Source organism: Schistocerca americana, chromosome 1, assembly GCF_021461395.2.
Source record: "Schistocerca americana isolate TAMUIC-IGC-003095 chromosome 1, iqSchAmer2.1, whole genome shotgun sequence".
NCBI classification, from domain to species: Eukaryota; Metazoa; Arthropoda; class Insecta; order Orthoptera; family Acrididae; genus Schistocerca; species Schistocerca americana.
This window is the reverse complement of record NC_060119.1, coordinates 1156001158-1156018409: the sequence shown is the minus strand read 5'-3', so window position 1 is coordinate 1156018409 and position 17252 is coordinate 1156001158. Positions and strand designations below refer to the sequence as shown.

Sequence of the window (17252 nt, the reverse complement as noted above, 5' to 3'; positions counted from 1 at the left end):
AGATATATGTGAAGTGAATGTTAAAAGCATATCTTGGGACGATGTCATTGTAGACCCGGATTTGCTCAAGGAAGACCACGGTAATGAAAAACATTCGACGGTTAAACAAACTATAATACCAATTGAAATTTATAACGTGGAATTGCAAGTACTTCTTGATACTGGGTCTCAGATAAGTGCAATTTCTCAGTCATTTTTCGAACATATTTGTGATAAGCCTGGGCTAGTAATTATGTCAGTGACAGGTGTAAAAATTGTTGGTGCAACTGGTAAGGCTAGCAAGCCGGTAAAGAACCAGATTTTGGTTGAATTTAGTGTAAAAGGACAAAACTTTGAACATGATTTCTTGGTTGTGCCAGACTTGAGTACTGAAATGATTTTGGGGATAGATTGGTTGGATAAAGAAAAGGTTATTATTGACTGTAGCCAGGGAGTGTTCAAAATAAATAGTACATTTAGGAATTTGGAATTAAATTTTGAGGAAAGTGGGAAAGTGTTTGATTCAGAAATCGATTCTTTGTTGTTGGAGATCGACCAAGGGAATGATGGGTTGACAAACAAGTACGAGGTGTACCACGTCCAGAGAATATTAAATGACAGTGACGAGCAGGGGCAGGAATTTAAGGGAATGGTGGAAAATTTAGAGGGAATATCTCCCAAACAGAAAGCAGAATTACTTGAAATTTTAGATAGTAACCACCCCGTATTTTCGGACAAACCTGGCCTAGTTAAGAATTTTGAATACCAGATTGAGACCATAGAGCATAAACCTTTCTTCGTAAGACCGTTTTCGATACCCATATCAAAGAGGCAGGCTGTTCAAGTGGAAATAGATAAAATGATAGAGTGGGGGGTAATTGAACGAAGTAGCAGCGAGTATAATAGTCCCCTTATCATAGTGAACAAAAGGGATGGGGGAGTGAGAGTAGTTATCGACGCCAGGACTTTGAACAAAATTGTAAAGAAGGAAATAGACAGACCTGAAAATCTGGACGAAATGCTCCAAAAATTTTATAACGTGAAGTATTTAACCAGTCTGGATATGACAGCCGGATACTGGCAAATCCCATTAAGTAAAGAATCCCGTAAATATACCGCTTTTCTATTCGCCGGGAAATGCTATCAGTATAAAGTAGTGCCGTTTGGGCTTAGCACTCCTGTGGCAGTATTTATTAGGGCACTGGACTTTGTGTTAGGGAGAGAACTGAGTTCCCGGCTAACCATTTATGTAGACGATTTACTGATTGCTACAGAAGCATGGCAAGAGCATTGCGAGTTGTTGCGGAAAGTTTTTGTTGCTCTACAAGCAGGGGGCATGGCACTTAAGTGGAAGAAATGTGAGTTTGTGAAATCGGAAATAAAGTTTCTGGGGCACATTATTACTACAAACGGCATTGGCAAGGATCCGGAAAAGTTAAGTGCACTATCAGGATGTCCGGCTCCTAGAAATAGAAAACAGTTGAAAGCCTTTTTAGGTTTATGTGGGTTCTATAGAAAGTTCGTCAAGGGGCAAGTTTTTAATAGTCCTCATCTGAATAATTTACTTAAGAAAAATAGTGCTTTTGTGTGGACTGAAGGGTGCATGAGAGATTTTGAAGATTTGAAGAACGAACTTTTGAATGACAATATTTTGCATCACCCCATACTATCAGAACCTTTCCATATGAGTACTGACAGCAGTGCTTATGGAATTGGAATAGAAGTTTTCCAAGAAATCTGTAATGACAAAGAAATCGAACACAGGACTATCACATTTGCAAGTAGAACTCTAACAAAATACGAGAGGAACTACACTATTTCGGAAAAGGAAGCTTTAGCCATTATATGGGGGCTAAAGAAATTTAGAAATTATCTGTGGGGCCATAAGCTCATCATATATACTGACCACAAAGCTTTAACTTTTCTTAAAGATTGCCGTTTACTTAATGGTAGGCTGACTCGTTGGGCTTTGTACCTACAACAATTTGATTACGATATTTGCTATGTTAAAGGTACTGAGAATTATGTGGCAGGTGCTTTATCTCGATTGCCTAATGGTATGAGTGAAGTGCCAAATGAAAATGGTGAAGAGGGTACTTTTCAGATAAGGTATATGAAAGAGGTTTCAGGAAAGAGGAAAATTGAGCAGATATGTAAAAATATGAGATACCATCAGAATGAGGATTCAACCTGGAAATCAGTGAAGGTAAATTTTGACAGTGTACAGTATCCTCAAATTAAGAAATATTACAAAATTTATAAAGGCATTTTATATAGGAGGAAAGATTTAGCCACTGAGGAATGGAGAGTATGTTGGCCACACCAGTTTGATACCGAGGTCATAGATTATTTTCATTTAGCATTGGGGCATAGTGGGCCAAAGAAATGTTTGGATAAATTGAATAATGTAGTAGTGATTACTGGTAGTATAAGTAAGAAGGTAAAGGAACGAATTAAGTCATGTGATGTCTGTCAAAAAGCCAAAGCGCCGAACAAAACTAGTAAGGGACCAATGCAAAGTACGTTGCCTGAAGACACCCTAGACTTATTATCGGTAGATTTATATGGTCCCCTCCCAAAGACTTCGGGGAATTGTGCATATATTTTGGTGATATTGGAAGTATTTTCAAAACTTGTGAAATTATACCCCTTGAAAAAAGCAACAGCAAAAGCTGTATTTAATAGGATGGTCGAATACTTTAGGACCATCGGGAAACCGAAAGCAGTACTATCTGACAATGGACCCCAGTTCATATCCAAAATTTGGAAAGAAGGAATGGAGAGAAATGGTGTGGAGGTTAAATACACTCCTGGAAATGGAAAAAAGAACACATTGACACCGGTGTGTCAGACCCACCATACTTGCTCCGGACACTGCGAGAGGGCTGTACAAGCAATGATCACACGCACGGCACAGCGGACACACCAGGAACCGCGGTGTTGGCCGTCGAATGGCGCTAGCTGCGCAGCATTTGTGCACCGCCGCCGTCAGTGTTAGCCAGTTTGCCGTGGCATACGGAGCTCCATCGCAGTCTTTAACACTGGTAGCATGCCGCGACAGCGTGGACGTGAACCGTATGTGCAGTTGACGGACTTTGAGCGAGGGCGTATAGTGGGCATGCGGGAGGCCGGGTGGACGTACCGCCGAATTGCTCAACACGTGGGGCGTGAGGTCTCCACAGTATTTCGATGTTGTCGCCAGTGGTCGGCGGAAGGTGCACGTGCCCGTCGACCTGGGACCGGACCGCAGCGACGCACGGATGCACGCCAAGACCGTAGGATCCTACGCAGTGCCGTAGGGGACCGCACCGCCACTTCCCAGCAAATAAGGGACACTGTTGCTCCTGGGGTATCGGCGAGGACCATTCGCAACCGTCTCCATGAAGCTGGGCTACGGTCCCGCACGCCGTTAGGCCGTCATCCGCTCACGCCCCAACATCGTGCAGCCCGCCTCCAGTGGTGTCGCGACAGGCGTGAATGGAGGGACGAATGGAGACGTGTCGTCTTCAGCGATGAGAGTCGCTTCTGCCTTGGTGCCAATGATGGTCGTATGCGTGTTTGGCGCCGTGCAGGTGAGCGCCACAATCAGGACTGCATACGACCGAGGCACACAGGGCCAACACCCGGCATCATGGTGTGGGGAGCGATCTCCTACACTGGCCGTACACCACTGGTGATCGTCGAGGGGACACTGAATAGTGCACGGTACATCCAAAACGTCGTCGAACCCATCGTTCTACCATTCCTAGACCGGCAAGGGAACTTGCTGTTCCAACAGGACAATGCAGTCCGCATGTATCCCGTGCCACCCAACGTGCTCTAGAAGGTGTAAGTCAACTACCCTGGCCAGCAAGATCTCCGGATCTGTCCCCCATTGAGCATGTTTGGGACTGGATGAAGCGTCGTCTCACGCGGTCTGCACGTCCAGCACGAACGCTGGTCCAACTGAGGCGCCAGGTGGAAATGGCATGGCAAGCCGTTCCACAGGACTACATCCAGCATCTCTACGATCGTCTCCATGGGAGAATAGCAGCCTGCACTGCTGCGAAAGGTGGATATACACTGTACTAGTGCCGACATTGTGCATGTTCTGTTGCCTGTGTATATGTGCCTGTGGTTCTGTCAGTGTGATCATGTGATGTATCTGACCCCAGGAATGTGTCAATAAAGTTTCCCCTTCCTGGGACAATGAATTCACGGTGTTCTTATTTCAATTTCCAGGAGTGTATATCTCAGCTTATCATCCTGCTAGCAACCCAGTTGAAAGGTACATGCGAGAAATCGGGAGATTGTGTAGAACATACTGCAGTCACAATCATAGAGCCTGGGGCAGGTTTATATCGGATTTTGAGAATGTCATGAACACATTACATCATGAAACTACAGGATTTCCACCGGAAGAAATTTTGTTAGGCAGAAGTAGTAAAAGTTTAATTGAAGAAAAACTAGAGTTTCCACCTTGTACAAGTTTGGGATTGGATCAAAAGAAAGAATTGGTGATAAAAAGGGCAAAGCAAAAAGCTGAATCTAGATCTAAAAGACACAATAAAAATTTAAAAGTTTCAAAATTTAAAATTGGAGATTATGTTCTTTTAAAAACCCACGAAAAGTCTAGTGAACTAAACCATGAAATTTCAAAATTTAAATATATTTATAATGGACCATATATAATACAGAATATTCCACACGACAATGCTTACTACCTGATCTACCCAAAATCCAAAAGACCTTTAGGCGTAAAAAAAAATATTGTGGACCTGAAACTGTATGTTCCTAGGAACGAGTAAATGTGCTGTATCTTATGCTGAACCCAAGTTATTCTAAATGTATCTAATCTTTGTAAATGTCTGTATACCCTTGAAAGTGTGCTAATGTAGTTATGTGAGTTTCAGATTACCAATTGTACTGTAACTGTAAAAATGTATGGAGAAAAGGACTGAAAAGAAAGGATAAATGCTATCAGCCAGATAAAAGATGGGACTGTCAAAATGAAAATGGGCAGTGAATGAACCATAATATGAAGGACTGCCAAATACCAATGAGGGCAGATAAATAATCGATGGAAAATTGTAAATGTGATCCAGGAAATGTCACAATATGAAGTGAAAAGGACTGCCCAAATCCGCATAATAGGCAGCAAATATGTGTAATTAAATTTCTGAATATATGTGTGTGTGTTTTGTTTAGTAAGTAAGAAAATGGACTGCTATGCAAAGCAAGCAGCGACAAATTATCTTATAGTGTATACAAAATATGAAATTGTTTTTGTAGTTAAATGTTTGTATTCCAGAATTTTAAATTATTTCCTTGAGAAATTTAGAAAAAGTGAGTAAATTGCTATTTTAGTGATGTTATGATGGGAAGTTGGACTGTGCAAAAGGCACTTGAGTAAATGACAAGTAGTTATTCTTGAAGTGTTTAAAAAGTGTAAACCTATATACAGTGAGTAAAAGGAAATATGTAGTGTAAATCGTTTTGGACATTTAAGTGAAAATTCAGAACCACTGTATAATTGTAAGATTTAGTGTTCCCATAAAATTTGGACTTAAGAAAATTTTCTGGAAACAGGGGCATGTGTAACGAGAATTATACATATAATAATTTTTTTCTTTATGAGTTTAGATAAATTAATAATAGCAATGTGTTGAATTTCTTTTTCGATTCTTTTCGTGTCATGTTAAAGAAACTGTGAGCAACTTTTGAAACGAATATTATTATTTATGTTAGATTTCAAATAATGTGGTAATCAAAGGAAGGTGTATTTAATGTTAAAACTATTGTAAGATGTGAAAATTGTAATTTATACACTTGGTCCATACGTAGGTAATGCATTAGGATATGTGTAGTAGAAAACCTGTGGTGAATACCCTACCTGTAGGGGAGCGGGAAAAGGTGGAGGCAGGCGAGGCGGGAAAACGCACACTGGCGCGGTTCGGCACAACGGGCTCAGTAACACAGTCGGAGGCGAGCAACAGTCGGAGGCGAGCAACAGTCGGAAGTACACGTACTGTACCGAGGAGGCTACCCAGGAAAAGTGGATTCCATTGAGCCTCGGATGAATCGATTCCGACGACTACTTGGCATGGCTATATTCTGAGGCACAAAATTGGAAAAATTACGACGCTAAGAAGATGGAAAGTGCCGATGTTGTGTGAGCTTTAGCCGTGCTTGTATGTGTGCCGTGCTGTCCGCTATCTCGCTGCCCGCCATCCGCCGCACCGACTTGCACAGGTCAAACATTTATTTCATCTTTAGAAGTGTATCTGTGTGGACCAGTGTCGAAACTGTTTCTAACGATTCAATAATAACGTGACTTTTACCAGAATTGTTTTAGCCATGACTTATCCTGATCACTTACCTAGACAGGATCCTTACCTCGTATTGTGCAATCCGAGTATCCTAAACAGAAAGTTTAATGTTTGTGTTAATGAAAATTATCAGCAGATTAATCTATGCCTTAAAGGAATCGATAGTTCTGTGTGCTGTTGCAAATGTTGATACAGAACAAAAGAGTTTTTTTTTTTTTTTTAATTGAGTTAGCGATGTTATTTAATTAATTTGAGACAGAAATAATGACAGTTAAATAATTCAGAAGTGAGACAAAAGAGTAGTTATCCAGAGATTGATAAATTTTGTGTGTTAATTTGCCTTCAGTACTTAACAGTTTCAGTATAACTACTATAACAGTTTCAGGGCCCCCCCCCCCCCCCCCCCCATTTTTTCTCTTAGCCATTCGTTAAAGCCTTGATGTGTACTGATCAGATTTGACCAGTAAAGCTAAATTCTATATTATACCTAAGTGTATTAGTGTTTTTCCATCTTTAATAGTGACATTGTATATGTGCTTTCAAAACTGCTAATTATAGGGTAATCTATGCCCGATTTCAGTCTGATCAATATACAAAATGTAGTTCGTAGTAATCATTGCTGTGGGGTGTTGTGTAAATTTAGTTTGTCTAAATTAGTACAAAAAGAGAAAACTTTAGTTCAGTGGATTTTTCGGGTTCCAAACTTTGTCATATAACGCATCATTACTACGTGTTACTATGCTAGTACCTGCACCCACTTGTACTAGGAAAAACTCACTAATTGCCTAAGTAGGCTGGCGACCGGATTGTTAATTATAGGTAGCACCTACTGTGAGTACTTCTTGTCCATGCGAAAGAGCAATTATACTTTACATTTGCCTGATGCATCACTGTAGTTATTGACTGAGAATAAGTCCGATCTTGCTTCTATTAGGTACACGCGGTCAACTAACGTACTAAAATCCTTGTTTATAAGGTGAAGCCCGTGAACTTATTACAGTACAGGCTTTATATAGCTAACCTACGTCCGATTAGGGCGGTAGTGTTACAGGGTAACCTCCTTTGAGAGCGAGCTGAGGTCAAGGTGAACGCGAACCTGAGCGTGGAGCCAAGGTGGCATTTGGCTCTCACCCACTCAAAAGGTTGCAGGGAGTGAAAAATCAAGGTGCTGAATGAGGCGACGAAAGCGAACTCTAGGGGGTAGCAGGGGAGATACATGTAACCCGTATTGACGGTCGAGACAGTCTTCAAAAAAGGAACGATAAGACGGGTGGTCGGGCATTGACAATAGCTGACAGGCGTACCGACAAAGCAGTATATCACGCCGGTAGGTTAGTGGCAATTCACTGGCTTCAGCACGAAGACTTTCGACGGGACTAGTATAGAATGCTCCGATCGCAAGACGTAGCACCCGATGGTGTATAGAGTTGAGGCGGCGTAAGATGGACGGCCGTGCAGAGGAGTATACGAGGCTCCCATAATCCAGCTTTCAGCAAATGATCGACCGATATAGGCGAAGTAGGACGGTTCGATCCGCACCCCACAGGGTACTGCTGAGAACACGGAGGACATTTAGAGAACGGGTACAACGGGCAGCCAAATATGACACATGTGGAGACCAGCTGAGTTTCCTGTCAAATGTAAGACCTAAAAATTTTGTTGTCTCCACGAATTTGAGAGCAACGGGACCGAGATGTAAGGACGGTGGGAGAAACTCTTTGTAGCGCCAGAAGTTAATACAGACCGTCTTCTTGGCAGAAAAACTGAAGCCATTGGCGACACTCCAGGAGTAAAGACGGTCAAGACAACGCTGAAGACAGTGCTCCAGGAAACATGTATGTTGCGCGCTGCAATAGATGGTATGATACATCAGCTGGGAGGCAATCCATTATTGGATTGATGGCTATGGCGAAGAGAGCAACACTCAAAACTGAGCCCTGTGACACCCCACTCTCCTGGCGAAAGGTGTTAGACAGGACAGAACCCACACGTACCCTGAACTGTCGATCCATTAAAAAGGCACGAAGAAAAAGAGGGAGGCGACCGTGAAGGCCCCAGGTATGCATGGTGTGGAGAATGCCCGCCCTCCAACAGGTGTCGTAAGCCTTCTCCAAATCAAAGAACACAGCCACGGTCGGGCGCTTCCGCAAGAAGTTATTCATAATGAAGGTCGACGGGAACCAGATGGTCAACGGCAGAGCGGCGCCTACGAAATCCACATTGTACATTGGTAAGTAGACGTTGAGATTCAAGCAGCCAAACCAAATGAGAGTTAACAATTCGTTCCATCACCTTACAGACACAGCTGGTAAGGGAGATCGGTCGATAACTGGAAGGCAAGTACTTGTCCTTTCCCGGCTTAGGAATCGGGACAACAATAGATTCGCACCAGCATGTGGGAACACGATTCTCAATCCAGATGCAGTTATAAGTACGAAGAAGAAAACCTTTACCTGCAGGAGAAAGGTTCTTCAGCATCTGAATATGAATAGAATCACGCCCTGGAGTGCAGGACCGTGACCAGGTAAGTGCGTTTTCAAGTTCCCGCATGGTGAATGGGGCATTATAACTTTCACGAGTCGAGGAGTGGAAGTTAGGTTGCCTTGCCTCCTCTGCCTGTTTTCGGGGGAGGAAGGCAGGGTGGTAATGAGCGGAGCTCGAAACCTCTGTGATAAAGCGGCCGAAGGCATTGGAGACATCCTCAGGGGCCACAAGGCCGTCATTCGTGACCGTCAAGCCAGAAACTGGTGAGTGGATCTTAGTGCCAGATAGCCGGCGCAGGCTACCCCAGACAACAGAAGAAGGAGTAAAACTGTTGAAGGTGCTTGTGAAAACAGCCCAGCTGGCTTTCTTGCTTTCTTTAATAACACGACGACACTGCACACGTAATCGTTTATAATTGATACAATTCGCCATTGTAGGGTGGCATTTAATGGTGCATAAAGCACGCCGACGAGCACGTAAAGCATCTCTACATGCTGCAGTCCACCAGGGGACCGGTACGTGACGTGGAGAAGAAGTAGTGTGAGGGATGGAATATTCAGAAGCAGTGAGAATGACTTCTGTGAAGTGTGGGACCCGACTATCGAAGCTTGCGAAGGTTTGATCCTGAAAGGTCCCTGGAAGAGGAGAGCCCCCAGTCTGCTTTGGAGATGTTCCAACTAGATGAGCATGGAGAGGTGGTATGATGCAGGAGACGGATAACACAAGGGAAGTGGTCGCTCAAATATGTATCACAAAGTGCGTACCACTCAATCCGGTGTGCAAGTTGAGTAGTACATATAGAGAGGTCTAAATGGAAATAGGTGTGAGTTGTGTCCGAAAGAAAAGTAGGGGCGCCAGTATTGAGGCAGACAAGATTGAGGTGGTTGAAAAGGTCTGCTAACAGGGAGCCTCTCGGGCAGGATGCTGGAGAGCCCCAAAGGGGATGGTGGGCATTGAAGTCTCCAGTCAACAAAAATGGTGCAGGTAGCTGAGCAATAATTTGCATCATGTCTGCCCTGGTAATGGCAGACGACGATGGAGTGTAAACGGTACAAATGGAAAATGTAAAAGTGGGGAGAGTAATTCGGACGGCAACTGCCTGCAGGTCGGTGTGCAATGTGATGGAATCATAGTAAATATCTTCTCGGACCACCAACATAACCCCTCCATGAGCCGGAATACCTGCCACAGGGGGTAGGTCAAACCGCACAGAGGCATAGTGTGCTAAGTCAATGTGATCGCATGGGCGTAGCTTCATTTCCTGGAGAGCTACGACGAGCGGACAGTGCAAGCATAGCGGCAACTTTAAGTCCTCTCGGTTGGAGCGAATGCCGCGAATATTCCAATGAAGAAGTGCCATCGTGAGAAGAAAAAAAAAAAAAAAGGAGAAGCAAGAAGATGTCACCTCGAAGGTCGCTGAGGGCCTGGCTTCGAGTGAGCACTGCCGCCACTATCAATAGGTGGAGAGTCATCGTCCATTTGTTCAATAGGTTCGTCGGCCATCTTGTTAAGATGGCCGGGAGGGGGAGCTTCTTCCGCCAGTGAACGGCCAGATGTTCAGCTACCAGCGGTGCGGCCAGGCGAAACGGATGACGGCCTGGGGTGGCAACCGCTGGGTGGCACAGGAGAAGAAACACGCCTTGGCAGAGAAGGAGAACTTTGCTCCCTATGAGCCTTCCTGGAAGGTCTTCCTATGAGCCTTCCTGGAAGGTCATTTAGTCTAAGTACTGGTTGATGGCTGGGAGTTCGAGGTACATAGGAAGTCTTCACGAGATGGTTCCTTGTTGAAGGCCCATGCATCTGACTTCTGGGTCTTAGTCTTGGCAGAAGCTGATAAAGGTGCTTGTGTCTTAGGGGTGACGGGGGAAGAGGAGACGTTGACCGGGCGATCTTAGCATTGGCCGAACGGACGATCATAGTGCTAAAGGTCAGATCGGATGTCTGCGTCGACACCTCCCTGGCAGTCCGAGGAGAGGTGAGGACAGTACTGTATTTCCCCGCTGGGAGCAGTGTGGGCTTCCTACTAACAAATAGCTTGCGAGCAGCCGAGGTGTACACTTTCTCTTTGACCCGAATTTCCTGTATACAGCATTCATCCTTGTAGATGGGACAGTCGCGGGAGGACGCTGCATGGTCACCCTGACAGTTCACGCAACAAGGAGACGGAGGTGGACAGTCACCCTCATGGGCGTCCCTGCCACAAGTGATGCACTTAGCCGCATTAGAACAAGACTGGCGAGTGTGATTAAAATGCTGACACTGGTAGCAGTGCGTAGGTGTCGGGACATATGGGCGAACAGAAATAACCTCACATCCCGCTTTGATGCGTGACGGCAGCTGAACACTATCAAAGGTCAAGAAAAGTGTCCGGGTCGGTACAAGGTCATTGTTGACCTTTTTCATGACCCTATGGACAGCCGTCACACCCTGCTCAGCGAGGAAAGACTGAATCTCCTCGTCAGTCAATCCATCGAGGGATCTAGTATATACCACACCACACGAAGAATTCAAAGTGCGGTGAGCCTCCACCCGGAAAGGGAACGTGTACAGGAGTATGGCCCGAAGCAGCTTTTGTGCCTGAAAGGCGCTCTCAGTTTCTAACAACAAGGTACCGTTATGCATCCTGGTACAAGACTTGACAGATCCGGCTATGGCATCTACGCCCTTCTGAATAATGAAAGGGTTGACAGGTGCAAAATCCTTCCTGTCCTCAGATCTAGAAACTACGAGGAACTTTGGGGCAGGCAGTAGTACTTTTGTCACTGGTGGCTGGTCAAGTTTCCATTTTTGGGCAGACGTCGAGAGAGAAGAAGAAGAAGATAAATCCATTGCGGAGGAATCCCCGATGATTGCCAGCGTCTCCGATGGCTCCTTCCTTGTGGGGACCCTCTCAGAGGGTGCTCCCGCCTTAGTTGAATGTTTACACCTCAGGTCACACTTCCCGAGAAATGGATGGAGGGACCAATTGGCATGGTCAGAAGGTGTCAACTCAGGCAATCACCCCTCCCTGAGCCTGGCCTTTACCAGGGGTACGTGCATGCCTTACTTGTCTACCCAGGGCGGGGAATTATGCGTTACCCCGTCACCGGCTATGCGTGTGAAAGGTGGGTTGGCCTTCAGGCACGCACAGGGAGGAAAGAAGATAGAGGAAAAAAAAGGGGAGAGCGGGAGAGAAAGGACAGACAGTCTGAAATGCCGAGGCGGAGGCCAGAGGGTGAAGAAGACGGCGAGGCACGGAGGAGTGAGGGAGGCACGGAGGAGTGAGGGAGGCACGGAGGAGTGAGGGAGGCACGGAGGAGTGAGGGAGGCACGGAGGAGGAGGCAAAGTAAAAAGGAAGGAAGACAGTGAGAGGGAGAAGGACAAAGAAAGGAACCAAACAAAGGAAGGAAGAAACCAGAATAAGCGAAAAACCAAAATTACCACAAATATAAGTCGTGAAACCGTCCGTCTCCGGACGCAGGCACAAACTACCCCCTTGAGGGGGAGGGACTCCGTTTAGTCACCTCTTACGACAGGCAGGAATACCTCGGGCCTATTCTAATCTCCGAACCCGCAGGGGTGATGATGGGTTTGACTGAGTACTGAAAGACCTGAGTCAAAACAAGGCCCCGAGAATAAACAACATTCCATTAGAACTACTGATAGCTTGGGAGAGCCAGCCCTGACAAAACTCTACTATATGGTGAACATCATATATGAAACAGGTGAAATACCCTCAGTCTTCAAGAAGAGTATAGTAATTCCAATCTCAAAGAAAGCAAGTGTTGACGGATGTGAAAATAACCGAACTATCAGTTTAGTAAGTCATGGCTGCAAAATACCAACACAAATTCTTTACAGACGAATAGAAAAACTAGTAGAAGCTGACCTCGGGGAAGATCAGTTTGGATTCCATAGAAATGTTGGAACACGTGAGGCAATACTGACCCTACAACTTACCTTAGAAGATAGATAAGGAAAGGGGAATCTCCATTTCTAGCATTTGTAGACTTTGAGAAAGCATTTGACAATGTTGACTGGAATACTCTCTTTCAAATTCTGTATGTGGCAGGGGTAAAATACAGGGAGCGAAAGGCTATTTGCAATTTGTACAGAAACCAGACTGCAGTTTTAAGAGTCAAGGGGCATGAAAGGGAAACAGTGGTTGGGAAGGGATTGAGACTGAGTTGTTAACTATCCCCGATGTTATACAATCTGTATATGGAGCAAGTAGTAAAGGAAACAAAAGAAAAATTTGGAGTAGGAATTAAAATCCATGGAGAAGAAATAAAAAGTTTGAGGTTTCCCAACAACACTGTAATTCTGTTAGATAGCAAAGGACCTGGAAGGACAGCTGAACAGAATGGACAGTGTCTTGCAAGGAGGATATAAGATGAACATCAACAAATGCAAAACAAGGATAGTGAAATTAATCAAATTAAATCAGGTGGTGCTGCAGGAATTAGATTAGGAAACAAGTTTTGCTATTTGGGAAGAAATAACTGATGATGGTCGAAGCAGAGAGGATATAAAATGTAGACTGGCAATGGCAATGAAAGCATCTCTGATGAAGAGAAATATGTGAACATTGAGTATAGATTTAAGTGTCAGGAATTTTTTTCTGAAAGTATTGGTATGGAGCATAGCCATGTATGGACGATACATAGTTTAGACAAGAAGAGAATAGAAGCTTTCAAAATGTGGTGCTACAGAAGAATGTTGAAGATTAGATGGGTTGATCACATAACTAATGAGGTGGTACTTAACAGAATTTGGGAGAAGAGGAATTTGAGGCACAACTTGACTAGAAGAAGTAATTGGTTGGTAGGACATGCTCTGAGGCATCAAGGAATCACCAATTTAGTATTGGAGGGCAGTGTGGAAGGTAAAAATTGTAGAGGGAGACAAAGAGATGAATCAACTAAGCACATTCAGAAGGATGTAGGTTGCAGTAATTACTTGGAGATGAAGAAGCCTGCACAGGATAGGGTACATGGAGAGTTGCATAAAATCAGTCTCTATACTGAAGACCACAACAACATTAACTAATTGCACGTGCTCTGTATAAGACCTGATGCAATTGCTGCATTATGATCAACAAGCTCGAGATATTATATCAAACAGCCTAAAAATTACAACTAAACCTGGAATTGAACTCTGCATCTCTGCTATTCTAACTCTAAACTGCATATGCTCTACTAACTAGACACCACTGTTATATTCAATTGATTTAAAGAATTTGTCATACATGTGACTACAATTTTACCAAATTGGTGTTTCTGATGTCCATTTTCTACCAAAAATCTTCTTTCCAGTATGTTTGGCAATAATACAGGTTTAACTACTGACGTAAGCCATTGTTTTCAGGACAAACATACACTGAAAATAAGAAAGGGATTAAATTTTATTACACGTTTTTGTATTGCTAGTAGGCAGGAAGTCATACTGTGAAGTCTGAATGCATTACTCCACCAGTATTTGAAGTTGTTCTGACTGTATTGATGATTTTGATTCAGGTACTGGCTGAGTAACACCAATGTTTCCTGGGTTTTATTGACTGGTTGGTATACAAAGTTTTAATTTTGAATTCATTCTGTGTTTCTTATGCTGCTCTCATTACAATTATTTTGGCTTAGTTCAACTGTGCAATAAAGCACTCTTTGCATTCATAGCAATTTTCTATCTGCTACTGAAGCATGATGCGTCCTCCCCAGGCCTCTCCATCTTGCTCACATATTTGTCATAAGACAGTGTAAAATATTCTTTAAGTTTTATTGGAGATTACCTTTCTATCTGCATAAAAGTAATGAACTATGAAGTACTATCAGATAACTATGATAATGTTCATTTTTAGTGACTCAATTTCATAACCACCAGTTCCTTTATATTTGGATAGTTCATCAATAATGACAGACTTATGAGGACTTTCTCTAGGGCACAGCTTTATTGACAATGTAAGGCTAACATGAAAGCTGTGTGGGTACAACGAAGAGGAGGAAATAAAGGGAACTTTGTAGGAAAGACATTTTACCAGTAATTATTACTGTTATCTTTTCTTTCTACGAAGTATTACAGGTCAAATTTTCTTGCTTTCAACAGTTCTCTTCTTAAAATGTTATGACTTATGTGGTTAAATCATAAATATTATCTGTATTTTCTCCAGTTTCTGGCTACAATATAATTTGCACAAGTGAATTTGATGTATCACTAAGATTACACACCTAGCAAGAGCTTGTATGCGAGCCTCCAGTCTCTCCGTCTTTTCAGTGTGCTGCCTTTGTTTCTCTGACATTTCAGCTTGCAGATGTGTATTTGTTTCTTGCATCTGCTCCACCAGCTTCTTCAGTGATCTCGACTCTGCCTGCAACTCTTCTTTCAAGGCTAGCACAGTGAACAGTGCCTCACGAACTTCACCTGTCACATACAAAATACAGTACAGTAAACAACGACTCAAATCAAGCTTTAAACAAATGAAGAGGAACTTCTATCCATCAGGCAATCTTACACATCCCAAAAAAGACAATTTCAGAACTAAGTACAAAAGGAACTGAGATCTCAAGTCAAGGTATATCCAATATGAAATAACATCAGCATATTATTACTTTGATGGCTTTTAGATGCATTCTTTTATTTAGCCAGAGGACACACACACACACACACACACACACACACACACACACACACACACACACACACACACACACACCTGGTACAATGTTGCTGTACCAGTGTGTGAGTGCACTGTTCTGGGACTGCAGTTCTGGATATTGACTAGGGCAAGAGGTTGTGTAGGGTGCAGTGGGTAAGGGGAGAAAGGAGGTGGGGAGTGGAAGGGAGGGTTGCGGAAGAATGGCAGATAATTTGAGGGAGGCAGGCAGGTGCACGAAACATGAATGTGGTAGGAACTCTAGCACTGGTGAGCTGTGGATGGTACATCTACAATGATGAGAATTCCCTTGCCCAGTATGCTGCAGTTCTCAGTAAGGCCTTCACCAACTACCATTATATCCCCCCCCCCCCCCCCATTAGGCATTGGCCAACTGGTGCTATTTTCCCTCCAAAATTTAGTCTATAGGCATATTTTGTACACTATTTCCTCACATCCCCATAAGTTGTCCTCAACAGGCAGTTGCAACTACAAATCATCCAGTACCATCCTGAACTGGAACAACTAAGCCAATTCCTTTGGCTTCAACTGTCTGTTGTTGTGAAGAGGAATTAGGACCATCCTACCCACAATCCCCCCTCCCTCAAATTGTAACTTGCTGCCATTCAATCCAAGCAACATACTGACCAATCCTTAAGCTATATCCATTCCCAACTCCTTGCCATATGTGTCATATCCCCTTGGAAGACTCAGGTGCAAGATCTGCTAAGATATGTTCACTCAGCACATCCTATTTCATTCCTGTTACAGACTTATCCTATCCCATCAGGGGCAGAACCACTTGTGAAAGAAGTTGAGTCTTGAAAGTAGCTCTGCTGCAATTTCTGCACAGCTTTTTATGAGAGCATGACCACCAATTAGCTGTGGATCTGAATGAAAGGCCACTACCAAACTTAGGCCAAGTGCAGATCTGACAACCCTGCACTCTCTCCATCCTCTGTTTGGACACCACCACCACCACCACCACCACCACCACCACCACCACCACCACCGTTTGATGTACAAACTCACCATTGCCAGTATACATGCCATATTCCTATCCCACACTTGCTGCCTTCCTCCGACTGTCAACTGCCCTGCCTCCTACTCCCCGCCTCTATTCTCCCCTCATCCACTCCATCTGACAACCACTCATAAGAATCAACTTGCAGAACTGCAGCCTGGCACAATTTATTCAGCCAGTGCTTGTCTATGATGCAACACCTCTACTATTTAGTCAGTCATTACCTTTGCTTCTAAATTATTTAGATTCTACAAACACTTTCCGTTACCATATTTACGAGGGTCATTTAATAATTAAAGAGACAAATTGGTCTGGGGAAAAAGCTGTTAGTAGGGCAAAGTTTGGTACTTTTATGGCCTTAAATTGGCAACACTGGGATGAGCCCTGATCAGCTGATGTATCAACATTATTTTGTTTATAACCTCAAAAATACATTTTTAAGACAGCGAGTCTGCTTGAAATATCCAAATTACTTGAACAACGTTCTGTTATTCTTTTTTTTTTTTTTTTTTTTTTTTTTTACTTGCTGAAGGTGAGAAACCAGTGAATATATACTGTAGAATGTCTGAAGTTTATGGTGAAGGTTGTGTGAATAGTGCAAATTTTTACAAGTGGGTAGATTCAAAAATGGTCGCAACTCAGTGACTGACGACCACCGTGCTGGCCGACCAGTTGCAGTTTCAACTATCTCACTTGAAAGTTGAACTGATGACATTATTGATGCCGACCGCCATGTGACTGTGGAAGTGATAGTTGATAAAGATCAGATTAGTACTGGTACAGTTCATAACATTATCTGTAACAAGCTGAAGTACCGTGAAACACGTGCAA

At 43.5% G+C, this 17252-nt stretch overlaps 1 protein-coding gene across 2 annotated transcripts in view; it reads right to left on the bottom strand.

The window, feature by feature from the left end:
* LOC124619489 (sorting nexin-29) overlaps positions 1-17252 on the bottom strand; it is a 177631-nt gene that overhangs the window by 43788 nt on the left and 116591 nt on the right. For both annotated transcript variants that reach the window (XM_047145914.1, XM_047145906.1), the window contains exon 10: positions 14973-15165. In XM_047145914.1, coding sequence (XP_047001870.1) covers positions 14973-15165 — 193 coding nt within the window. The remainder of the gene's footprint in view (positions 1-14972; positions 15166-17252) is intronic.